General features: G+C 38.1%; 2 protein-coding genes across 3 annotated transcripts in view; one reads left to right on the top strand and one right to left on the bottom strand.

Annotated features, from left to right (window-relative positions):
- ANKRD31 (ankyrin repeat domain 31) overlaps positions 1–26,459 on the top strand; it is a 159,067-nt gene that overhangs the window by 125,486 nt on the left and 7,122 nt on the right. For both annotated transcript variants that reach the window (XM_078004866.1, XM_001099787.5), the window contains exons 19-23: positions 250–337; positions 5,091–5,187; positions 7,471–8,467; positions 16,356–16,496; positions 24,046–24,148. In XM_078004866.1, the coding sequence (XP_077860992.1) occupies positions 250–337; positions 5,091–5,187; positions 7,471–8,467; positions 16,356–16,496; positions 24,046–24,148 (1,426 nt within the window). The remainder of the gene's footprint in view (positions 1–249; positions 338–5,090; positions 5,188–7,470; positions 8,468–16,355; positions 16,497–24,045; positions 24,149–26,459) is intronic.
- LOC144341347 (uncharacterized) overlaps positions 7,937–26,459 on the bottom strand; it is a 50,139-nt gene continuing 31,616 nt past the window's right edge. The window contains exon 5 of the mRNA XM_078004527.1: positions 7,937–8,333. The gene's annotated coding sequence lies outside the window, so the exon portion shown is untranslated. The remainder of the gene's footprint in view (positions 8,334–26,459) is intronic.

Raw genomic sequence — 26,459 nt, 5'->3', positions numbered from 1 at the left:
ATGATTGCTACTTTTACATTCTATTTTCCAGGGTATCTACTACATAATTCAAAATATATTTGTTTGCTTTTGTTCAAATCTGCAACATTTATACAGTTAAAAAGTATGAGTACATTTTGAACATAGAGAGGAATGAGCATTTTTAGGAAAACTTTCTTTAGTATTTTATTTATTCTATGTTTGTCAATAGCATGTCAGAGAGCATATCTACCCCTTTGTAATGAAGTTTCAAATATTTTTATCTGACAGCATCAGACCCTCAGTGCCATTCTACAAGATATAGAAGAAAAACAAGAAAATTTATTAGAGTTTGAAATAAGAAACCCTGAAGATGCAGGTAAATATAGACTCATACTCAAGTATGATATTTTCAGATACCCAAGGTCATCTTCTTCTTAAGGTACATATTTATTTCAGAGCTCACAATGGCTGAAAAAGTGGTCTTCTATTTTTATGTGAGAGGATTTAAAGTGCTAGGAATTATTAATATCATTAAAAGTAACTTACTTAAAAAGTAAGTCCAAAGTAGACTTTTAATGATAGCTAAAAGGCTGATTTTATCATGATGCAAACCAGTAGTTTGTGTTGTTAAAGATACTTCTAGATGCAAAGTGCTGCATGAGTAATTTGAGAGACATTCAGAACTATGATCAGAGATAAGCTATACCAGTGATATGTTTAGATAATCCTATGACAGAAAATGTAAGATTGTGACAAGAGATGAGATTATGTTACCCTGTTGGTTGTCAGCTTCACCCAGCTATGGTAACCCTTAAAAGTAGATCAGAAATAGTGCAGTGGAAGGTGGTGCAGCAGTGACACAAGGAAAGCAAATCCTCCTGCTTTCAGAAGAGCACATATAACAGGTGGATGTCTGACTGCAAAGATATCTTCCTGTTTTCAAAACACTAAAGATTCAAAATAGCAAATTAGACTCTGATCCCTGACCTAATAATCTTAATTTCTCAAACTTCAGTGAATATATGCAAGCCCTTGATGACTCACATATATATTTTTTGAGTTATGATTTATAAGGTGGAAAGTAGTTCCTGATAAATTCAAATCTGTGAATGTAAAAGTTAGTTAAAAGTAGTAACTAAAAGTAAGGTAATTTAAAGTACCTCATCAACCTTTTGTATAGCAGGATATAACTGTTCATCTCTTGTCCTAACTCATGTTTGTATAGTCTTTAAAAAAATCATCTCCTTTAAAATTTTACACATTCTACTTTTCATCCGGGCCTAACATGGTACGTGTTATGTTTGGAGGAAACTAATAGAAAATAATTCATACCCCCAAACAAAAATGTACAGTTAGTATATTTATTTCATTTACTATTTGTAATATCTTTTGCATCCAAGATGATTATTCCAAGTTTATAATTTTTTTCATTATGGAAGGCATACAGATATACTTCAAGAAAAAGAGAAAAATACTAAAATTAGCTATTGTCCTACCACAATATTTTGTTTTATTTCCAGACGCCCGCCCCACATTTTTTTTTTGTCTGAGAACATAATAATGCAATTAGACCTCAGTAAAACTCTTAAAAACATAGTTTTGATCATGATAGATATGGTAATTTTGCATTTTTTTCAGTCTTCATTCCTAGTGTTCAATAAATGTTCCACAGTTTCCTAAATTTTTCCCTTTTTGTTGAACATTTGGATGATTTCCAATTTTTTGCTGTTCTTCTACAATATGTAGCTTTTTCTGGACGTATTATCTTCTTCAGAAAGATTAACAGAATTGTAACTATTGGGTCAAATTATATAAGCATTTTAAATCTATTGATTTATATTGATAAATTCTATTTTATAGATAGTACTAATTTTCATGTTGGAAGTGAAAATACTGATGCTACTAGCAGTGTACACATTAGTGTCTTTGTGTACACAGCTAGTAGCATCAGTATTTTCATTTTAAATAACCTTACTAGTTTAATAAGAAAAATATGTCTGATATTTTCATTTGCCATGTTGCTTATTAGTGGTACTTTTTTTTTTTTTTTTTTGAGATGGAGTTTCATTCTGTCACCAGGCTGGAGTGCAGTGGTGCGATCTCAGCTCACTGCAACTTCCGCCTCCCAGGTTCAAGCGATTCTTCTGTCTCAGCCTCCCTAGGAGCTGGGACTACGGGCGCATGTACCATGCCCAGCTAATTTTTGTATTTTTAGTAAAGACAGTATTTCACCATGTTGGCCAGGATGGTCTTGATCTCTTGACCTCGTGATCTGCCCACCTCGGTCTTCCACAGTGCTGGGATTACAGACGTGAACCACTGCACCCGGCCCAATGGTACTTTTTCACTAGTTTTATTCCCTATTTTGAGAAGTGTTTCTATTATTTGTTTATTCATCAAGTGGAGCCTATTTATATGTTACAATTACTTACCCCTTTTCCACCATAACTGCTGCAAATACTTTTTCAGTGACTTGTCTTTTTCTTTGCAATGTGTGTTAGTTTTTGTTTAAATATATACAATTACAAATTCTGTATAGTAAAAATTCATCGGCCTTTTTCTATTTATTTGAATGCCTCTAAAATTAGGAGCTTTTCCCCACCACCCCCAGGTTTTGTAGTTTAATTTTATTATATTATAGCCAATACATTGAATAATCTTGATGCTTTTATTTTTGTCTTACTGCCCTTAAGGAAGGAGAGGTAAGGCAGTGGGACCCTGGAGCTCTTGGATGGTAACTAATTACTGACTGTGGTTGGCTCTACCACTCCCTGACAGGTGTTTAAAACTCAGTCTCTGGAGAGCAGTTTTCTAAGACTCTTCTGAAATTTCTCTATGGCCCATCAGGTTGGAACTCCTATGATGTGGGCAATACACATTGCCCTTTCCCTATGTCCTCTCAGTCTTCTCTCAGCTTCTTCTTTTTTTTTTCTTTCTAATGAACCATCCTACACAGACTCTCACTGTCAGGTGGAAGCCCTCATAGGCAGGGTCACAGGGCAGGCTTCACAACAAGTCCTCAGGACCTTTGCACCTCAGGCCCACTGTTAGAAGGGAAGATAATTAATTCTCAGCTCAGCAGCAACTTTCTTTTGGCCCTGCTGGGGTAGCTTCTCATTTTTCAAGGTCTCTAGATATTCAAGAAGGAAGCCAGATACCAATTCATTGTCACCTCAACTTAGAGTTCAGTTAGGTTGTCTAAATAATCCTTTGAGGAACTTACCCTAGCAGGCTTGAGGTAAAGGAGAGAATCCCCTTTACCCCTTACTCCTGCTGCTGAATATGCAGATTCCCACTCAGGTAAGCAACTGCTCTCTAAAGAAATCTTTTTTCAAATTCACCCTCCTCCACATCTGACACTTGTTACAGCTTTGATCTGGCTGAGGGATCTGAGTAATGAGTCCCATTTTGTACATCTTTGAAAATTTTTCTGAAAGAGACCTTGCATTCACTTTTCTATCAGTTATCAACTGAACTGCTTCAACTGAACTGAGGCAGAAAATTGCCGTTGTTAATATTTTATAAATTTTCCCTAAGCATTCTAATGCATAATTCATCTGAAATTTTTTTCTGTATTTAAGGATAGAATAGGTTTACCCCGTATTACAACCCATTTATTCATCGCTATTTGTTGAATAATTTCTCTCATCCTCGTTGTTTTGTAATACCTAATCAAGTAATAAAATATTACACATATTAGGACAATTATAGATTCTCTTTAATATACCATTGATTAATATCATCTTTGATAAAGAAGTGTGTGATACCAAACTATATGTAAAATATATTTCTGTTGTTTCTTATAGAAACATACTGAATATTTTAAGTTCCTGTAGTATGTTATTTTTACCTATGGTTTAAAATTCAGTTGGAAAAGCTGGGATGACAGGGCACATAGATAATTTAAAATGTCTTTTAATAAACAGTGTCAAATCTGCTGAACAAAGTTATATCTAAATTCTTATTGATTGTACACATTTTCCTCCTTTGTTAGAATATGCATCATATTGTGAAACTAATCCTTAACTACAGTATTAGGGTGATAGAAACTACTCTGAGGACACTGACTCAATACTTATCAAATCATTTGTCTGATTTGCTGAGGGAATTTCTGAAACGAATTCTACCTCTGAACCTCATGTCATTTTCTACCACAGATTTTCTCAAGTTACTTTATGCAGAAAAATGTGCATTAGTCCAAAAAATTAGGAAAAATTTTAAGAAACAAAGCCGAAAGTGAAAGAAACAACAAGTAGCTTAAAAGAATTAAAATATATGCATTTAACCCTTTCAGTTTCCTACTTGTGCATCTGGATTTGTACATAACCCACATTTGTGGGTAATCATGTGGATCTGTGTTGGGAGGAAGGTCATTATGCCTTTACTTGGAAAGCAAAGGAAGAAAGTTGGAAAAATTTAAGTAATTATTGTAATGGTGGTTTGTAAGATCTACAGGTGACCTTAGGTATCATATAGTACCATGTAAATGTTATTATAAGTGCAAAGAACAAGAACTGACAGCATGATTCTATTTTTTAAGTGCATGTAATGTATAATTATACATAGTGTAAGTATTTAAAATAATAAATATATAACACAAATTTTACAAACACACACACCCCTAAAGTATTAACAGTAATCTCCTTTGTTGAATACATTAGAGGAAAAGCAGTGGGGTGAGTAGGGATTCTCTTACTTTTCATCTTTATAAATATTTATATGGTTTGAAAAAATTTTACAATGTTAATGTATTCCTTTTGTATTTTAAAAAATAAAATAATTTTAACAGACAAAATATCTTCTTTTACTACCTTCATTTCACAGGTAAGAAAGTTAACCGTGTAAGTTACATGACTTATCCAGGCTCACAAAACTTAGTCAGTGGGGCAACAGGATTAGAACTCAGGCTGGCCTACTCTTTTACAGTATTCTTATCTATACACTTCAGGGCATTTCCGTAGATTGACATTGTTAAGTAAGCCTTAATTGAGATATCTGGGTCATTAATACTGGGGAAGAGCATAGGGAATAATGGCTTTTTAAAATTAACAATAGGGCTAATTCTCATATGACCAAATTTGACATTCACTATCCTTCAGTTAGCTAACTTTTTATTGTCATGTTTCTAGAACAATACATTGAGAAGATGTTAAATATAAAAGAGATTATGGATAATGTGCTTGCCAAGCAGAAAGCAGAAAGGGATGATCTGGCTAAAAAATACAGGTGAGTAAAAAAAGGAAAAAAAGAAGAGTGCTTCTGAGTTTCTAGAATTTTTCCTTTTTAGCTGCAGTAGTTGTCTAGATTTCTTAAGAATACAAAAACACATTGCTTAGGGCCAAAAAATGACTTTATAAGGTTGTCTCATCTTTTACCACCGTGGAAAATTATACTTCCCAGAAAGGTATTTTTCTACATTATTACTTGAAATAGTCAAAAAACAACATTTCAATATCTTAAAAAGTTGTCTACAGTAGAGAATTTTATGAAAGCTTTTCTGGTTGTGAATCCCACAGATAAATTTATTTCTTTAGCACACTCAAATTTTCTACACTAAAAAAATGTTTCTTTTTGCTGTCACAAATGTCCCTCTAATTACTGTATTTCTAAAATCCCAAGGTCCTTAAAGAGTTTTGTCCTGATTATATTGGTTATATACCTCTTCTCATATTTTTTGTGAAAAAAAGTTACTTTTTTTTTCTTGTTTTGGCATTATTTTTTATTAGTTTTTAATAGACTTAACTACTTATGCTCCCTATTCTTTATTCACCATTTTCTAAACGTGTCCTTATATATTCTTCTCTTATAATCATTTAATGTCTATTATGTATTCAATTTTTTTCTGAACTTATTTTTAAAAATCAGTTTTCTATTTTTATTTTTAATCCCCATTTTGCCTTCTTCTCCAGTGAAGAGCTAACATAAGTTCCCTTCTATTTCGTCCTTGTTTTCCTGTCAATATAAAGCAGTGAGCTTCTATAATCTACATATGGGTAATTTTAGGGGACTTTAGAGAGGCTTGCTTGAATTTCCTTTAGTGTCCTGTGGTTAACAATGTACTACACCTGGAATTTTCAAAAGTTTCTGATCAATTGGAGTTTCACTATGTAAATTCTTATTAATATTGCTATAAGACTTCACATCTTGGTGTGGGTAATCTAAAGTTTTGTCTCTGAACTCCTTGTTTCACATAGTTTTAAGTCTGATGTTATGCATTTCTTTTGCATTTTATGCTACCAGTTGTTTGCTAATCTGAGTCCTTCTTCTTGCTGATTTTTTCACTTATGTATACTACTTCTTTTAACATCCAGTCTGCTGGGAGTTTAGTATCAGCTCTAAACTTTGATAGGAGAGGCAAGATATATATCTATACTATTGCTTTTCCTTAAAACAGCAGCTCTTAAACTGTGGTCCAGGGAACCCTGGTGGGGTTCCTGAGACCGTTTCACAGGATCTGTGAAGTCAAAACTATTTTTTAATAATAATACTAAGATGTTATTGCTCTCTTGCTCTCATTCTCTCATGAATGTACAGTGGAATTTTTCAGAGGCCACATGATACATGATAAAGCCTGATAGAATGTGTTGTGTATTCTTTTGTTTAAAAAGTTTTCTCAGTTTTAATTTCTAAAACAGTAAATACTGATAGATATTCATACACACAAAAGCTGTTTGGGTTCCTCAATAATTTTTAAAAGTTCAAATAGTTCCTGAGACCAAAAAGTTTGAGAACCGCTGAAAACAAAGTATCTGATAATCTGAAGGTCAGGGTGGGATTGGTGGGCATAATCAAAAGACAAAAGTATGAACATGTGAAAAGCCATTTCCTCTTCCTTAGTCCTCAGGGCCTTGAGAAATTCAGTTTGGGGAAGACACACAGAATGATGCTTTCCTGGGTAGTCCCTCTGGACTTGGAAGTGTCTTCATACAGGTTCAAAATACAATTACGGTAATTACTTGGGGAACAAACATTTCTCAGGTCTAGCTGAAGTATGATTATTCACAAAACAATCTTGTTCTTCCATAGCTAAGAGAACCTGAATAGAACTTTCAAATTGTACTTACTAATAAACAGGTAAGCAAGCCCCAAATTTGAAGAATGATGACTTTCCTTAGCCACCAATTGCTACCTTCCAACCTATAGATGCTACCTTCCAATCTATAGATGTTTAGATAGATGATCCAAGTTTTGTTTATCTTTTAGAGTTGACTCACAATTGATAATAATGATATGAATATAAAATCTTGATAACCTTACTGTCAACTCCTTAAGAAAAGGGCACACTTATCTTAAATAAAGGAATCAGTTTCCTCTCAAAGGAAATATTTTGTGTCAACAGGCTGCAGGTGGTCAGATTAAAAAAATCAAAGGCAGTAAATTGCACAGGTATAGTTCTGTGTATTTTAAAGTTATTAAAATTGAGACAAAGTATCTTTGACCTCTAAATGACTGCTTTAAAAAGTTTTCTGCTGTTACTGCATTTTTTTCTCTTTCTGTTTCTTCCTATAGGATATCCATAGAGTCATTTAAGCATGGAGCCCTGAGAGAACAATTGGCCAACTTGGTGGCAAGACAGAAGAGTCTTTTAGTTGTGGCAAAAAAACAGAAAAGAATAAGCCTGAAAATTCAAAACTATAAGCATGTTACATCATTGCCTTGTCTTAGTTTAAGGAAGTTCCCACCCAGGTCAGAAAACTGCAGTGAAAAGGACAACCAAGAACTCACTAGTCTGGAAAATTTAGAGCATCCCCAATCAGGTTTACTTTCTCCTGTTTGTGGAAGCATGCAGGAAACACAATTGTCTCTGGAAACTTGGAACTACAGCCAAAATACCAACATTTGTCTAAATTCAGAGGCAGTGAGAAGGGGAGAATTTTCTGGAAATGATGTGAATTCTAAACAAAATGTCAGTGATTGTACCTTGGATGGTTTTCCAAAATCCCAACATTCAGATGGCACAGAGAATAATAAATTACCATCCCAACCTGTTGCTTTTATTGGTCAAACAGAATATTCACAGAAAGAGAAAGAGAATGATCTTACAGAAGCTACAGACAAAGACCATGAATTCTGTATTCCTTCCCCAGTAATCGGCAAATTAAATATTTCAGAAACTGCAAGTGTCCTTGCCGAAAATTCTGCCCATCCATCAAATATTATTTGTGATCAGGACCTTTCCAATTATCATCCCAAAAGAGGAAACAGGAAAACAACTTCCCGGCAATCACCTACAGGGGCATCAGAATCCCTGGCACATCAAGGGGTTGCTGTCTTAGGCAGTGATACAGTGCATCCGATGAAACCATGTCGTAAAAAATCAGTTTCTGCTGTTCCACGTGCAGATGACAGTCAGATCTCCTCTTCCTCTGGATCTGGGCAACAAGATATTATAAAAAAGCCTTTAAACTACAGTACAGCTCCTAAAAAGAAATGTATTCAGATAAAAGATTTGATATTACTAGGAAGAATTAACCCAGGAAATAACATTCTGGAATTCAAAACACAGGTATTCTATATTTTATTCTCTAAAATCATGCAAATTTTATAAATAAGTTAGTAAATGTTGCTGTCACATAATATAGACATTTAGCTCTGATTTGGGAAATGGGGTTTTGCTGGGCTTCCTGAATGGAGGGACATAACCATTGTATTCTTAGCAAGTGAATTCATATTTCTGAAATTGCCCTGATACATTTATTTTTATTTTTTAAATTTTAATTTTTAAGTTCCAGGATACATGTGCAGGATGTGCAGGTTTGTTACGTAGATAAACAAGTGGCATGCTGGTTTACTGCACCTGTCAACCCATAACCTAGGTATTAAACCCAGCATGCATTGGCTATTTTTCCTAATGCTCTCCCTCCCTCAACCCCATTCCCCAACAGGCCCCAATGCGTGCTGTTCCCCTTCCTGTGTCCACATGTTCTCATTGTTCAGCTCCCACTTATAAGTCAGAACATGCAGCATTTGATTTTCTATTCCTACATTAGTTTGCTGAGGATAATGGCTTCCAGCTGCGTTCATGTCTCTGCAGAGGACATGATCTCATTCCTTTTTATGGCTGCATAGTATTCCATGGAGTATATGTACCACATTTTGTTTATCTGGTCTATCATTGATGGGCATTTGGTTGATTCCATGTCTTTGCTATTGTGAACAGTGCTGCAGTGACCATACATGTGCATGTATCTTTGTAACAGAATAATTTATATTCCTTTGGGTATATGCCCAGTAATAGGATTGCTGGGGCAAATGGTATTTCTGGTTCTAGATCTTTGAGGAGTCACCACACTCTCTTTCACAATGGTTGAACTAATTTACATTCCCACCAACAGTATAAAAGCATTCCTATTTATCTGCAGCCTCGCCAGCATCGGTTGTTTCTTGACTTTTTAATAATCACTGTTCTGACTGGTGTGAGAAGGTATCTCATAGTGGTTTTGATTTGCATTTCTGTAATGATCAGTGATGTTGAGCTTTTATTCATATGTTTTTTGGCCATATGAATGTCTTCTTTAAACCTGACAAAAACAAGCAATGGAGAAATGATTCCCTATTTAATAAATGCTGCTGAGAGAACTGGCTAACCATATGCAGAAAATTGAAACTGGACCCCTTCCTTACACCTTATACAAAAATTAACTCAAGATGGATGAAAGGATCAGAGGTTCCAAGATGGCCAAATAGGAACAGCTCTAGTCTACAGCTCCTAGCGTGAGCAACTCAGAAGACAGGTGATTTCTGCATTTCGAACTGAGGTACTGGGTTCATCTCACTGGGGCTTGTCGGAGAGTGGGTGCAGCCCATGGAGCATGAGTCAAAGCAGGGCGGGGCATCGCCTCACCAGGGAAGTACAAGGGGTCGGGGAATTCCCTTTCCTAGCCAAGGGAAGCTATGACAGATGGTACCTGGAAAATCGGGACACTCCCACCCTAATACTGCACTCTTCCCATGGTCTTAGCAAACGACACACTAGGAGATTATATCCCACGCCTGGCTTGGAGGGTCCCACGCCCACGGAGCCTCACTCACTGCTAGCATAGCAGTCTGAGATCGAACTGTAAGGTGACAGCAAGGCTGGGGGAGGGGCGTCCACCATTGCTGAGGCTTGAGTAGGTAAAAAAAAGCAGCCAGGAAGCTCAAACTGGGTGGAGCCCACCACATCCCAAGGAGGCCTGCCTGCCTCCGTAGACTCCACCTCTGGGGGCAGGACATAGCTGAACAAAAGGCAGCAGAAACTTCTGCAGACTTAAACGTCCATCTGACAGCTTTGAAGAGATTAGTGGTTCTCCCCGCATGGAGTTTGAGATCTGAGAACGGACAGACTGCCTCTTCAAGTGGGTCCCTGAACACCGAGTAGCCTAACTGGGAGGTACCTCCCAGTAGGGGCCGACTGACACCTCATACGGCTGGGTGCCCCTCTAAGACGAAGCTTCCAGAGGAAGAATCAGGCAGCAACATTTTCCGTTCTGCAATATTTGCTGTTCTGCAGCCTCTGCCGGTGATACCCAGGCAAACAGGGTCTGGAGTGGACCTCCAGCAAACTCCAACAGACCTGCAGCTGAGGGTCCTGACTGTTAGAAGGAAAACTAACAAACAGAAAGGACATCCACACCAAAACTCCATCTGTACGTCACCATCATCAAAAACCAAAGGTAGATAAAATGACAAAGATGGGGAGAAACCAGAGCAGAAAAGCTGAAAATTCTAAATATCAGAGTGCCTCTTCTCCTCCAAAGGAATGCAGCTCCTCGCCAGAAACAGAACAAAGCTGGATGGAGAATGACTTTGAGGGGTGGAGAGAAGGCTTCAAATGATTGGTAATAACAAACTCCGAGCTAAAGGAGGATGTTTAAACCCATCGCAAAGAAGCTAAAAACCTTGAAAGAAAATTAGACGAATGGCTAACTAGAATAAACAGCATAAAGAAGACCTTAAATGACCTGATGGAGCTGAAAACCATGGCACGAGAAGTACATGACGCATGCACAAACTTCAGTAGCCAATTCGATCAAGTGGAAGAAAGGGTATCAGTGATTGAAGATCAAATGAATGAAATGAAACAGGAGGAGAAGTTTAGAGAATAAAGAGTAAAAAGAAACAAACAAAGACTCCAAGAAATATGGGACTATGTGAAAAGACCAAATCTACATCTGATCAGTGTACCTGAAAGTGGCAGGGAGAATGGAACCAAATTGGAAAACACTCTTCAGGATATTATCCAGGAGAACTTCCCCAACCTAGCAAGGCAGGCCAACATTCAAATTCAGGAAATACAGAGAACGCCATAAAGATACTCCTCAAGAAGAGCAACTCCAAGTCACATAATTGTCAGATTCACCAAAGTTGAAATGAAGGAAATAATGTTAAGGGCAGCCAGAGAGAAAGGTCAAGTTACTCACAAAGGGAAGCCCATCAAACTAACAGCAGATCTCTTGGCAGAAACTCTACAAGCCAGAAGACAGTGGGGGCCAATATTCAACATTCTTAAAGAATTTTCAGCCCAGAATTTCATATCCAGCCAAACTTAAGTTTCACAAGTGAAGGAGAAATAAAATCCTTAAAAGACAAGCAAATGCTGAGAGATTTTGTCACCACCAGGACTGCCTTACAAGAGCTCCTGAAGGAATCACTAAACATGGAAAGGAACAACTGGTACCAGCCCCTGCAAAAACATGTCAAATTGTAAAGACCATCAGTGCTAAGAGGAAACCGCATCAACTAACGAGCAAAATAACCAGCTAACATCATAATGACAGGATCAAATTAACACATAATAATATTAACCTTAAATGAAAATGGGCTAACTGCTCCAGTTAAAAGACACAGACTGCCAAATTGGAAAAAGAGTCAAGACGCAACAGTGTGCTGTATTCAGGAGACCCATCTCATGGGCAGAGACACACATAGGCTCAAAATAAAGGGATGGAGGAAGATCTACCAAGCAAATGGAAAATAGAAAAAAGCAGGGGTTGCATCCTAGTCTCTGATAAAACAGACTTTAAACCGACAAAGACCAAAAGAGACAAAGAAGGCCATTACATAATGGTAAAGGATCAATTCAACAAGAAGAGCTAACTATCCTAAATATATATGCACCCAATACAGGAACACCCAGATTCATAAAGCAAGTCCTCAGAGACCTACAAAGAGACTTAGACTCCCACACAATAATAATGGGAGACTTTAACACCCCACTGTCAACATTAGACAGATCAACGAGACAGAAAGTTAACAAGGATATCCAAGAATTGAACTCAGCTCTTCACCAAGCAGACCTAATAGACATCTACAGAACTGTCCACCCCAAATCAACAGAATATACATTCTTCTCAGCACCACATCACACTTATTCCAAAATTGACCACATAGTTGGAAGAAAAGCACTCCTCATCAAATGTAGAAGAACAGATATTATAGCAAACTGTCTCTCAGACTACAGTGCAATCAAAGTAGAACTCAGGATTAAGAAACTCACTAAAAACTGCTCAACTACATGGAAACTGAACAACCTGCTCCTGAATGACTACTGGGTACTTAACGAAATGAAGGCAGAAATAAAGATGTTCTTTGAAACCAATGAGAACAAAGATACAACATACCAGAATCTCTGGGACACATTTAAAGCAGTATGTAGAGGGAAATTTATAGCACTAAATGCCCACAAGAGAAAGCAGGAAAGATCTAAAATTGACACCCTAACATCACAATTAAAAGAACTAGAGAAGCAAGAGCAACCACATTCAAAAGCTAGCAGAAGGCGAGAAATAACTAAGATCAGAGCAGAACTGAAGGAGTTAGAGACACAAAAAAAAACTTCAAAAAATCAATGAATCCGGGAGGTGATTTTTTGAAAAGATCAACAAAATTAATAGACCACTAGCAAGACTAGTAAAGAAGAAAAGAGAGAAGAACCCAATAGGCACAATAAAAAATGATAAAGGGGATATCATCACTGATCCCACAGAAATAGAAACTACAATCAGAGAATACTATAAATACCTCTATACAAATAAACTAGAAAATCTAGAAGAAATGGATAAATTCCTGGACACATACACCCTCCCAAGACTAAACCAGGAAGAAGTTGAGTCTCTGAATAGACCAATAACAGGCTCTGAAATTGAAGCAATAATTAATAGCCTGACAACCAAAAAAAAGTCCAGGACCAGATGGATTCACAGGCTAATTCTACCAGAGGTACAAGGAGGAGCTGGTACCATTCCTTCTGAAACTATTCCAATCAATAGAAAAAGAGGGAATCCTCCCTAACTCATTTTATGAGGCAGCATCATCCTGATACTAAAGCCTGGTAGAGACACAACAAAACAAGAGAAGTTTAGACCAATATCCCTGATGAACATCGATGCAAAAATCCTCAATGAAATACTGGCAAACCGAATCCAGCAGCAGATCAAAAAGCTTATCCACCATGATCAAGTTGGCTTCATCCCTGGGGTGCAAGTCTGGTTCAACATATGAAAATCAATAAATGTAATCCATCATAAAAACAGAACCAAAGACAAAAACCACATGATTATCTCAATAGATGCAGAAAAGGCCTTCGACAAAATTCAACAGCCCTTCTTACTAAAAACTCTCAATAAACTAGGTACTGATAGGACATATCTGAAAATAATAAGAGCTATTTATGACAAACCCACAGCCAATATCATACTGAATGGGCAAAAACTGGAAGCATTCTCTTTGAAAACTGGCACAAGACAGGGACGTCCTTTCTCACCACTCCTATTCAACATAGTGTTGGAAGTTCTGGCCAGGGCAATCAGGCAGGAGAAAGAAATAAAGGGAATTCAATTAGGAAAAGAGGAAGTCCAATTGTCCCTGTTTTCAGATGACATGATTGTATATTTAGAAAACCCCATCGTCTCACCCCAAAGCCTTCTTAAGCTGATAAGCAACTTCAGCAAAGTCTCAGGATACAAAATCAATGTGCAAAAATCACAAGAATTCCCATACACCAATAACAGACAGAGAGCCAAATCATGAGTGAACTCCCATTCACAATTGCTTCAAAGAGACTAAAATACCTAGGAATCCAACTTACAAGGGATGTGAAGGACCTCTTTAAGGAGAACTACAAACCACTGCTCAACGAAATAAAAGAGGACACAAACAAATGGAAGAACATTCTATGCTCATGGATAGGAAGATCAATATCGTGAAAATGGCCATACTGCCCAAGGTAATTTACAGATTCAATGCCATCCCCATCAAGCTACCAATGACTTTCTTCACAGAATTGGAAAAAACTACTTTAAAGTTCATATGGAACCGAAAAAGAACCCGCATTACCAAAACAATCCTAAGCCAAAAGAACAAAGTTGGATGCGTCACGCTACCTGACTTCAAAGGATACTACAAGGCTACTGTAACCAAAACAGCATGGTACTAGTACCAAAACAGAGATATAGACCAATGGAACAGAACAGAGCCCTCATAAATAATACCACATATCTACACAGATTTGATCTTTGACAAACCTGACAAAAACAAGAAATGGGGAAATGATTCCCTATTTAATAAGTGGTGCTGGGAAAACTGGGTAGCCATGTGTAGAAGGCTGAAACTGAATCCCCTCCTTACACCTTATACAAAAATTAATTCAAGATGGATTAAAGACTTAAATGTCAGACCTAAAACCATAAAAACCCTAGAAGAAAACCTAGGCGATACCATTCAGGACATAGGCATGGGCAAGGACTTCATGACTAAAACACCAAAAGCAATGGCAACAAAACCCAAAATTGACAAATGGGATCTAATTAAACTAAAGAGCTTCTGCACAACAAAAGAAACTACCATCAGAGTGAACAGGCAAGCTACAGAATGGGAGAAAATTTTTACCATCTATCCATCTGACAAAGGGCTAATATCCAGAATCTACAAAGAACTTAAATTTACAAGAAAAAATCAAACAACTGCATCAAAAAGTGGGCAAAGGATACAAACAGACACTTCTCAAAAGAAGACATTTATGCAGCCAGCAGACACATGAAAAAATGCTCATCATCACTGGCCATCAGAGAAATGCAAATCAAAACCACAATGAGATACCATCTCACACCAGTTAGAATGACGATCATTAAAAAGTCAGGAAACAACAGGTGTTGGAGAGGATGTGGAGAAATAGGAATACTTTTACACTGTTGGTGGGACTGTAAACTAGTTCAACCATTGTGGAAGACAGTGTGGCGATTCCTCAAGGATCTAGAACTAGAAATACCATTTGACCCAGCCATCCCATTACTGGATATATACCCAAAGGATTATAAATCATGCTGCTATATAGACACATGCACACATATGTTTACTGTGGCACTATTCACAATAGTAAAGACTTGGAACCAACCCAAATGTCCATCAATGATAGACTGGATTAAGAAAATGTGGCACATATACACCATGGAATATGATGCAGCCATAAAAAGGATGAGTTCATGTCCTTTGTAGGGGCATGGGTGAAGCTGGAAACCATCATTCTGAGCAAACTGTCGCAAGGACAGAAAACCAAACACCGCGTTTTCTCACTCATAGGTGGAAATTGAACAATGAGAACACTTGAACACAGGGTGGGGAACATCACACACTGGGCCTTCTTCATGCTCTGTTGCAAATGAAGTTAATTCCTTCGGGAGGAGATTAGGAGCTATCTATTTTAAGGCCTACTTCTCTTCTCAGGCAGAATCCCTGAGCCATGGCCCTGGAGCTGACGGTGGGGACAAAGGTGATTTTTCAAGTGATACCCTTGCTTTAGGAGCTGAGCATTTGGTAGAGGGGAGGCAGTAGCTTCATGTCTTTTCAGTTTGCCTCTCCCAATGTGAAACCACCACCTTACAAGCCAAAGCAAGGGTGATCGGGATCCCAGCATTCTCAGTGGTGCCATGCCAAAGGTGGAGCCTCTGTCTCAACACTCACAGCTAGGCAGGAGAAGGGAGCCTCCACCCTTTGGCTATAGTTGCTGGCAACTTAGCGTTAGCAACAGTGGCTGGGGGCAGGATGAGCAATGCTGAAGTTATGCCCCTCCCAGGAAGACAGCTCTGTAACAGGGAGCCCTGTAGTCTTGACTACAGCAATCTAGAGTGGAGTTTCCACTTCACAGAGCTGAGAGTAGGGAGGGAAGATGCAGTCTTGGTTCAAATACCATAGACTCACCTTTTTAATCCAATTTTTGTAGATTTTGTTGACTAGATGGTTCATGATTTGCTGCATGCCCTTATGACCATATCTAGATACATTAAATTTGTATACAAAAATTAAAAAATCAGGTGTTAGGGTGTATCTGGTCCCTGTTACTTTGTCATGGCCAGAAGCAAAAGTTCATATATTTCAGCTATTTTTGACCCTAATTTTTTTTTTATTTTTCACTTCAGGAGACTACCCACAAAGCCAGCATTTTATTGAATGGTAAACTTAAGGTAGAAAGTGGTCAGATTTATAAAAGCCCAGTCACCTGGCTCAAGGATCTTCTGGGAGGCAACAGTTATGTGACCTGGAATTATGCTTGGAGTAAGGTGGGTCATTCTTAAGTTTATCTTTAACTTCATATTCAAATGGAAAAGTACATATTTTTATGTTGAAAGTATTTTTAAGGAAATCTGAAAGATCTCCAAGCTAGTTTTGTTTTCATGTGTTCATTGTGTATATGTTACATGCATATCATGCTACATGCATGTCACAGAATAAACACGTCACTTTTTCCCACAAGTCCTGTTTGCCAGAATTCACCGTGGGCATGGTTGCATAGCTGACTGCACCTTCCCTTTCTTACTCCTTATCTAGTCTCAGAACTTTAATGCCTTTAATCTTCCCATTTGATCTCCCAAGGGATTTCAGGTCTTTGTAACTCTGTATGGAAAATTTGGAACCACTGGTATATTGGTAACTTAGTTAATATATGTTATTATTCTAATGAAGTAAAGCAAAACCTCCTAAATACAAAAGAAATGGGCAAGAGGCCTAAGACCCACAGAAATTATCATGTATTTTTATGTTTGAACATGTCCTTATTCATGAATTGCTAGCCCTTCAAAATGAATTACTTTCATTTAGACCTCCTAGACTTAGTAGGCTCCCTCTCAGTTCTGGCTTCTGAGTTATAAGCCCAGTAATGACTGATATTCTTGAGGTCTAGTGTTCATCCACCTCCAGATGTCCATGGCACTACTTCAGGAACAGTCTTAAAATGATTCTTCAGGAAAGTCTGAGTCTTCAGACATCTGCCGTGAGTGTTTCAAAGACTAGAAGATACACTCAACCTCTACTAACCATTACAGTAAACCTCAGTTTACCAGTAATAGGAAGCACAGCTTTCTCTCCTCTTTTTTGTTTAACCCAGGTCTACCCACTCTCCCTCCCAGTCCCTTTTGTGCCCTCAAAGTCTATGTTCTGTGTCCCAGACTCTGTGCCCAACTCTGCATTCTGGTCTCCTAGACCTTGTTGGCAAGTGCATCTAGCACTGTTTCAGTTCCTTCACTTACATCAGCACATTCTGGATTCTGTCTGCTATATGGTCTGTCTGACTTTTTATTTTCCCAAAGTTTGTTTTTATTTCCCACTCCTGGAGTCACCAGGCCATCTGCTTTCAGTTCATCTTAGCCCGTTTGCCCAATCCTTTCCATGGATTCTTAATTCGTATCTAAATGTTAGTAATTAACATCTTGCCCATGAAAATTCCGTTTTGTTACAAGGTTTCTTAAACTTATGATAGATTATACTGTTTTTCTGAAACTGAATCTTTGCTCACAGGACAGACAGCATACTGAATGCTGTAGCTTAGGTTCTTTTGAGCTCAACATGCCTGTGCTGCAGTGTGCCTGGTGATGATTCCATTTGCCCACTCTGTTTCTCTCTTAGAACTACTGTTATTTCCTGCCTTTGAATAGCTGGCTGTGACATCATTTGGCCCTTACTCTGTACTAATGCCTCATTTATATCTCATTGCCTCTAGTATTTTCTCATAGCCATGTCAATTAGAGTCATACTGTTTAGCACCTATGTGATAGTGAAGCCACATGCGAATGTGGGCACTAAAAGTAGAGCAATTCTCAGATATAACATATTCCTACAGATATCTAAACAGGCTTATTTTCTTTAGATTATCAAAAAAATGAAAATAGAGTTTTAAAAATTACTACGGGCACTGATGTACTTCCAGTAAATACCCCAAGCTGAGAAACATTACCCTAGTGATTTTCTTTACAGTATTTAAAAGGCTCTTTTAAAGTCTTTTAAAATTTACCACATAAACCTCTGCCTCTTCTTGTCTTGGAGTAACTCCTGAATTCAGTCACTTCTTGATGAAAGGAACTTTTTGCTACATGGAAAACCAAACACCGCATGTTCTCACTCATAGGTGGGAACTGAACAATGAGATCACTTGGACTCAGGAAGGGGAACATCACACACCGGGGCCTATCATGGGGAGGGGGGAGGGGGGAGGGATTGCATTGGGAGTTATACCTGATGTAAATGACGAGTTGATGGGTGCAGCACACCAACATGGCACAAGTATACATATGTAACAAACCTGCACGTTATGCACATGTACCCTACAACTTAAAGTATAATAATAATAAAAAAATTAAAAAAAAAATGTGAACATTTCTACTGACTAGTTCTGAGAGTGGTGGTGGGGTATGGGACCAGGAGTGGGTGATGGTCAGGCAAGGAATGCCAGAAAACAAGATATTGCCCTGTATCTGACAGAGCGACAGAGCCAGTAGGTGCAGAGATGACTCAAACTTCCAACCCAAGCAGTTGCTGAACAGCTTTGCCAAGGAAATCCTGATGCTTACTCAAAGAGGGCATCACTGACTTCTTTTCTGCAGCCTCCCAGCTGTTGGACAACATTCTGGTGTGGCAGAGTAATTTGTGGGTGGGAGGCAGCAGACCAAGCTAGTTCCTGGTTCCACTCTTTATAAGTTATATTATCTGGGCAATGGTTTTCAATCACATTGGAATCACTTGAGGGCCTTTAGAAACCACTAGTGCCTAGCAGACTCCAAGCCCATAGCTTCTGATCTAATATCTATGTAGGGACCAAGTGGCAATATTTGAAAAAGCATTCCAGGCAATTCTAATGTGCAACCTCAGTAAGAATGATTAATCTGGGTCAAGCCATTTCACCTTTCTGAACTTCAGCTTTCTTATGCATGAAATAAGTAGTGCTAGGTGATATCTAAAGACCCTTCCAGCATAGCGATTGTGGAGCTTGAATAGCACTGTTTGATTTATAAAGCAGTTTTATACAACCTTATGAGGCAGGAAGATCAACTATTATTTCTGTTCATGGATGTGAAAACAAAGATTTGGGAGGTTAAATGACCTGATTTGGTCTCGAGGCCAGGCAGAACCAGAACTAGAACCTGATTTTCTGATTCCCTATACATTCTTTTCTGTATTTATAATGGCACAAGAGAGGCACACATTCCTTTCATTAGAAACAGGTTGCTCTGAACTCAAAAGAGCACACAGTACAATCTAGCCACCTTTATGAATGTATGCAAAGCCTTAGTCATGTGCAGCAACTGTTGCCTACTTCCACAGGAAAAATGCCTTTCTGTGATACAGTTGCAGGATGAAAATCGTAAGAATCGTATGAATGGAAATGATGGTTTATTTTTGTAAATACTCAACAGTGAATTACTGCAGATGAAAAGTAGGCTGCTATTTTAGGCAGTGCTTCAAGGAACATTAGACAGATCTCTTCTGCAAACATACTTCCCATCCGGATGCCTCCCTGAATTTCCACGCTTATTTCCACCCTTTCCACTCCTTTGGATTTAGTGATCACTTTTTTCTGTGGTTCCCCTCACCTCCCACCTCCCCAACACACACATACTTTTTAAGAAAAATTCCTCTCACCATCATGATTAAGAATATCAAGATGTGAAAAGGTTGGGGTGGGAGTATAGAAACTGATGGAAATTGTTCATCTCAACAGACAGCCTCATTCTGTCAATTACTCATACTCTCAATGTGTCCCAAACCTCCTATGAACCTAGCTTCTACTCAGCTACATTTTAGAACACAAAGAAAAAGAAGGAGGTGGTTAGATATGTGGACCTCTTTTAAAATACAAATATCCAGGAGTTTTGAATCCTGAAAATATAAATAATGTGAAGGGCCTTCTCTTGCCTCTAGCTACATAGAGTGTTGGGAGTGTGAAAAAAGAGTCTGGAATGGGGAGGTTGGTACCATGAAGGTGAGCTTTACCTGCATCATTTCCATAGAAACAGCTCTTCCAAGGCAGTTTTTGCACTTTGAAACTACTTTCTGTCTTATATTCTGAATTCCTAAAGAAATATTTTATTTGAGAAATATTTTTATTTTATTTTCTTAGCCACAATGTATTTTGTGTTACAATGAATTTAAAAGAAAACCTACAGTTTTTTTTATTGTTTTATTTGCTCTTTTTCCACCCTGAGGTGAAAAGCAATTATTCTTTCCTCCTTCTACTCCTCTTGGAGCAGTGAAACTTTGTAAGATTGACTTCTTAAAACTTGCAATGGAATAAAAGTAGTTATTTGATCATCCATGAACAGATTTCTTTTCTTTCGTTTTTTTTCTTTTTTTTTTTTTTTTTCTTTTTGAGCCAGAGTCTCGCTCTGTTGCCCAGGCTGGGGTGCAGTGGCCCGATCTTGGATCACTATAGCCTCTGCCTCCCAGGTTCAAGTGATTCTCCTGCCTCAGCCTTACAAGTAGCTGGGACTACCACCACGCCCAGCTAATTTTTGTATTTTTAGTAGAGATGGGGTTTCACCACGTTGACCAGGCTGGTCTCAAATTCCTGACCTCAGGCGATCCCCTAACCTCGGCCTCCCAAAGTGCTGGGGTTACAGGTGTGAGTCACCATGCCTGGCCATCCATGAACAGATTTCTATTAGTCAACACCAACAAATGGTTCTTCTGAAGACATATGAAAATGGGCTGATATTTTCAAATAAAATGGAGTCCCAGAAGGGAAGTATATGCAAAGGCAGGTTATGTTTCATTCTTTTTTGATGCATATTACTACATAAGATGTAGAGAAATATTTATTATGGCAATTAATAATGACAATACTGCACTTTATTTATCCCAGAGACCTTACCAAAATAAAGTTGATTAATAATTTCACTTGGCTCATTAACTACATTTCCAGAATACTGGCTGGCTGAGTCATCTATTTTCCTCAAACATGCACACACGCACACACACACACACACACACAGACATTCTACACTCCCTACTTTTCCCTAGTATGATATTGGAGAATCAGCATAATTTCCTCTTTTTGTTGTTATTACACTTTAGGTTCTAGGGTACATGTGCACAACGTGCAGGTTTGTTACATATGTATACAAGTGCCATGATGGTGTGCGGCACCCATTAACTCGTCATTTACATTAGGTATATCTCCTAATGCTATCCCTCCCCCACTCTCCTCCCCACCCCACGACAGGCCCCAGCGTGTGATGTTGCCCTTCCTGTGTCCAAGTGTTCCCATTGTTCAATTCCCACCTATGAGTGAGAACATGCGGTGTTTGGTTTTCTGTCCTTGTGATAGTTTGCTCAGAATGATGGTTTCCAGCTTCATCCATGCCCCTACAAAGGACATGAACTCATCCTTTTTTATGGCTGCATAGTATTCCATGGTGTGTATGTGCCATATTTTCTTAATCCAGTCTCAGCATAGACTAATTTCTAAGGAATAATGGAGTGTTGTAAGAGCTTCAGGGAAAGCATCAGTGGCCCAGCACAACAACCTACAGATATCCTCACCGAACATGCCTTACACTAAGCTCCATCTCTCTTACATGTTCTCATCTGGCATCCTGTCAGCTGCCCTTCATCAAAATAGGTTTGGACAGTGAAGTTGCTGAGATCACTGGAGGCTATGTTGTTCAAGAGCCTAAGAACTTAGCCTCCAGCTCTTCCTACCATGCCTCTGTCAGAGTAGGCATATGAGCTAGATTTGAATCCAGAGAAATGTAGTTCAGGATTCAGAGTTTGAGTCATACACAGATGTAATGACTGCCTTTATGCTTTAGCCCACTGGAGGTTTTTCACAACACTAATATGAAATGCACATTTTCTAGAAGTGATCTAGTGTCTGTTCATTTTGAGATCTATTCATTAACCTGTTCAATAAATCACTCCTAAGGGAAAATAGATTTTTAACTCGGTGGATATTCTTAAAACTGTATTCTTTATCTGAATTACCTGCAGTGGAATGTGTAAGTCATCTTATATTGCCCAGCACTAACTAATAATATTTTTAAAGTCTGAGATATAGGTGCGAACATACTGAGCCTGCACTTTGATGGATTCATGAGATGTGTTGGACATTGTCAGGGTGTAACACATACAAAATCTATTATTTCCAATAACTGGTTGTTTGGAGAACTGACAAATGGCATTCAGGGGCCTCTCCTCCATTTTCTATGGCAAGTGAAAAGGGATTGACACATTGAGTAGGCTGGTCTGTTCCATTTTCATTGCCAGGCTTTGTTTGGTCATAGGATTGAGCCCAAAGGGTATCTATACCTTTAAGATCCCCTAGACCTTTCTCACGCTGTTCAATTTAACATTTATTGAGTACTCGGAATGTACTACACAGTATGCCAGATGCTTTTCTTGCATTATCACTTTTAATCCTCACAACAATTTAATAAGCTGGAGACATTTTTTTTACAAACACAAATTGAGGCTTAGGGAATTTGAGAATCTTTCTTAAGAGTTGGGACTTCACAGCCAGGCACGGTGGCTCACACCTGTAATCCCAGCACTTTGGGAGGCTGAGGCAGGTGGATCATTTGAGGTCAGGAGTTCGAGACCACCCTGGCCAACATGGCAAAACCCTGTATCTACTAAAAATACAAAAATTAGCCAGGCATGGTGGCACACACCTGTAATTCTAGCTCCTAGGGAGGCTAAGGCATGGGAGGCTGAGGCATGGGAGACTGAGGCATAAGAATTGCTTGAACTCAGGAGGTGGAGATTGCAGTGAGCCGAGATCACGCCAGTGTACTCCAGCCTGGGTGACAGAGTGAGACTCTCTCAAAAAAAAAAAAAAATTAAAAGAAAAGAAAAAGAGTCGGGACTTCAGAGTCTTTTATCCAGTATCGTCAGGCACTCTGTGAACTGCTGAGAGTATTCAAATGAATATGATACAGACCCTGTCCTCAAAGAGCTTATGGTTTAATAGAAACAGATGTATTAAAACATAATTTCATTTATATGAGGTAAGTACCATGACAGAAATATGAGTAAAGAAGTTTTGGGAACCTAGAGGAGGATCATTACTTGAATCTAGAAGTTATAGGGAGGCATCCTGGAGGAAGGGATGTTCAAGTTGAATCTTGATGCTTTGCCCACAGTCAACCAACATCTGGAGGTATATTAATAGATTATCCTAAAGCTAAGAGTAAAGAACCCAAAGACCCTTGGGCCCAGAACATTTCTGGCAGAATTTACCGTTTCTGCCTCAGCCCTGGCTATTTGTGTGTAGATATTTCTAAGCTCTGACTTTTTGCACTGATAACGATATATCTAAGTTCACAGACTACCAAAAAAAAGTGGATATCTAGACCTGAAATGTTATTAATTTAATCAGTTAAATATCTGATTTCTTGAAAAATACCATTACTTTTATGCCTTAATTTTATTAATGTAACATTAAAATTTTAAAGTTACAAAGTAGCAGGTGCTGGATTAATAGTTGTTGAATAAGTGAATAGGTGAGTGAATTAATATCACACAACAAGGGTCAATGCATTTTTTCTGTAAAAGGCCACATAGTAAATATTTTGGGCTTCATGGACATGTGGTCTGTGTCAATTATGTTATAGCATGAAAGCAGCCATAGATGTTAAGTAAATGAATGAGCATCACTGTATTCCAATAAAACATTATTTATAGAAAAGAAGGTTGCAGGTTGGATTTGACCATGGACTAAAGCTTGCTAATCCACAACATACAACAGCCAAAACCTTATAAAAATTACAATGTTCAGGACATAAGTGTATTGCCTTCTTACAGAATGTATGATTTGTAAATTTTGTGCTTAATTATGTGCAGGTTACATATCTTGGGAAGGAGCTTTTAAAGTATGTTTCTGAGGATGCACCCATACTTCCAGAACCAAACTCAGTACCTCAGCAATATCAACCTTGTCTTCCAGGTATGTACAGACTGACACTCATTTCTTCGTTGTGGGATAAAAACACCAAAACCTACTGGAAAAGCACTCATTTTATTTTGTCTTTTTTCTCATTGATGTGAAACTAACAATTATTATAATTGACTATTTCAAGGTGAACAGTTCAGTGGCATTTAGTAAATTCACAATGTCATGCAACCACCCACCTCTATATAATTCTAAAACACTTTTATCACCCCAAAAAGAAACCCTGTACCCACTCAGCAGTTGTTTCCCATTCTCTACTCCTCCCGATTTCTGGAAACGACCAATCTGCTTTCTGTCTGTATGAATTTGCTTATTCTGAATATGTCATATAAATGAAATCAATATATGTGACCTTTTTTGTCTGACTTCTTTCACTTAATATAATGTTTTTGAGGATCATCTACATCATAGCATGTATCCATACTTCATTCCTTTTTGTGACTGAATAATATTCCATTATATGGATATACCATAATTTGTCCACTCATCCTTTGATGGGCATTTGGGTGCTTCCCCCACCCCCAGGCTTTTTTTTTTTCTTTTTTTGAGACGGAGCTTTGCTCTTGTTGCCCAAGCTGGATTGCAGTGGCATGATCTCGGCTCACTGCAACCTCTGCCTCCTGGGTTCAAGTGATTCTCCTGCTTTAGCCTCCCGAGTAGCTGGGATTATAGGCACGTGCTACCACACCTGGCTAATTTTTTGTGCTTTTAGTAGAAACGGGGTTTCACCATATTAGCCAGGCTGGTCTCGAACTCATGACCTTAGGTGATCTGCCCACCTCAGCCTCCCAAACTGCTGGGATTACAGGTGTGAGCCACCATGCCTGGCCTGCTTTCCCCTTTTTAGCTATTAGAGATAGTGCTGCTATGAATAGACATATGTATATTTGGGCACCTGGTTTCAGTTCTTTTAGGTGTGTGCTTAGGAGTGTAATTATTATACAAGTTGAGCATCCTTAATTCAAAAATCCAAAATCTGAAATCTCAGAGCCTGAAATTTTTTCAGTGCTGACATGCTACTACAAGTGGAAAATTCCACACCTGACCTCATGTGACAAGTCACAGTCAAAACTTTGTTCCATGTACAAAATTATTAAAAATATTGGATCAAATTACCTTCAGGATTTGTGTATAGGTGTATATGAAACATAAATGAATTTCATGTTTAGACTTGGGCCAATCCCCAAGATATCTCATGTATATGCAAATATTCCAAAATTTGAAAAAATCTAAAATCCAAAATACTTCTGGTCCCAAACGTTTTGGACTAGGGATACTCATCATTTATTATATAGTAATTCTATATAGGAAGCACAGCGAAACTGTCTTCTGTAGCAGCTGAATCATTTTACATTCCCAACAGCAATGTACAAGGGTTCCAGTTTTTCTGCATCTCTGCAACACTTGTTATTTTCTGTTTGTTTTATAGCACTCCATTTTTAACCTTAGTTAATTCCAGGAGAATTTAAGAAGATGACTCCATCCCTCACAATTCCTTTCTCTGAATCTATGCTGTACTTACTTTGGATAGATTTTTAAGTGTCATATAAAAGGAAAAAATGAGTATTGTTTTTCTTTCAGAAGACATGATTTGGTTTTATTTATTTTCTAAAAATAGGCATTAAAATAAATCTTTGCTTATTAGAGTAAACTAATACCCTTTATCAGATGGAACAGCCTTTAGCCTGAGAAAACTAAAACCAATGAGCAGCAGATTTTGAAGTGATCTGGAAAAAGGCAGCACACATTTCTGAAAAATAGCCGTAACTACAGTTATATTACCCTCCTTTGCTACAGCATCCCCTCTTTTTTTTCCTAGTGTCCCTGTCTTTGACCATTTGGGGACAATACAGAAGAGAGGAGGTACAAAACAAAAAATGATGACACTGTGAGAACCAGGGCCAAGAAACAAACAGGATTTCTATCACCAAGTCCCTACCCAGGGCCTCCCTGGGACTGTTCCTTTCCTATAACAAGCCCCAATAATTCAAACTACATTCATTTCCTAACTTTTGCACCCTAATTTCTCAGGATCCTCCTCTGTCACAAAAACTGGCTCCATTAATAGGGTGCATTCTCCACAGTTTTCTGAAGATAGCCTCAAAAGTGTTTTTCATCATTTTTGGGAAACAGACAACATTAATAACTGGTAACATTCATAACTAGTAACATTAAAACAGGTAACATTAATAACTTTGGGGAAGTTAAAGGGCTTAAGAAATTGAAGGGAGTTCTTGTAGTAGTTCATGGCCTTTGTTTCCTAACCTGACTACCTATCTAATCTACCTAATCAAATCATGGGGTA

This window comes from Macaca mulatta, chromosome 6, assembly GCF_049350105.2.
Source record: "Macaca mulatta isolate MMU2019108-1 chromosome 6, T2T-MMU8v2.0, whole genome shotgun sequence".
Taxonomy (NCBI): Eukaryota; Metazoa; Chordata; class Mammalia; order Primates; family Cercopithecidae; genus Macaca; species Macaca mulatta.
Note: the sequence above shows the minus strand (reverse complement) of the source record. Positions and strands in the feature narration are given on the sequence as shown.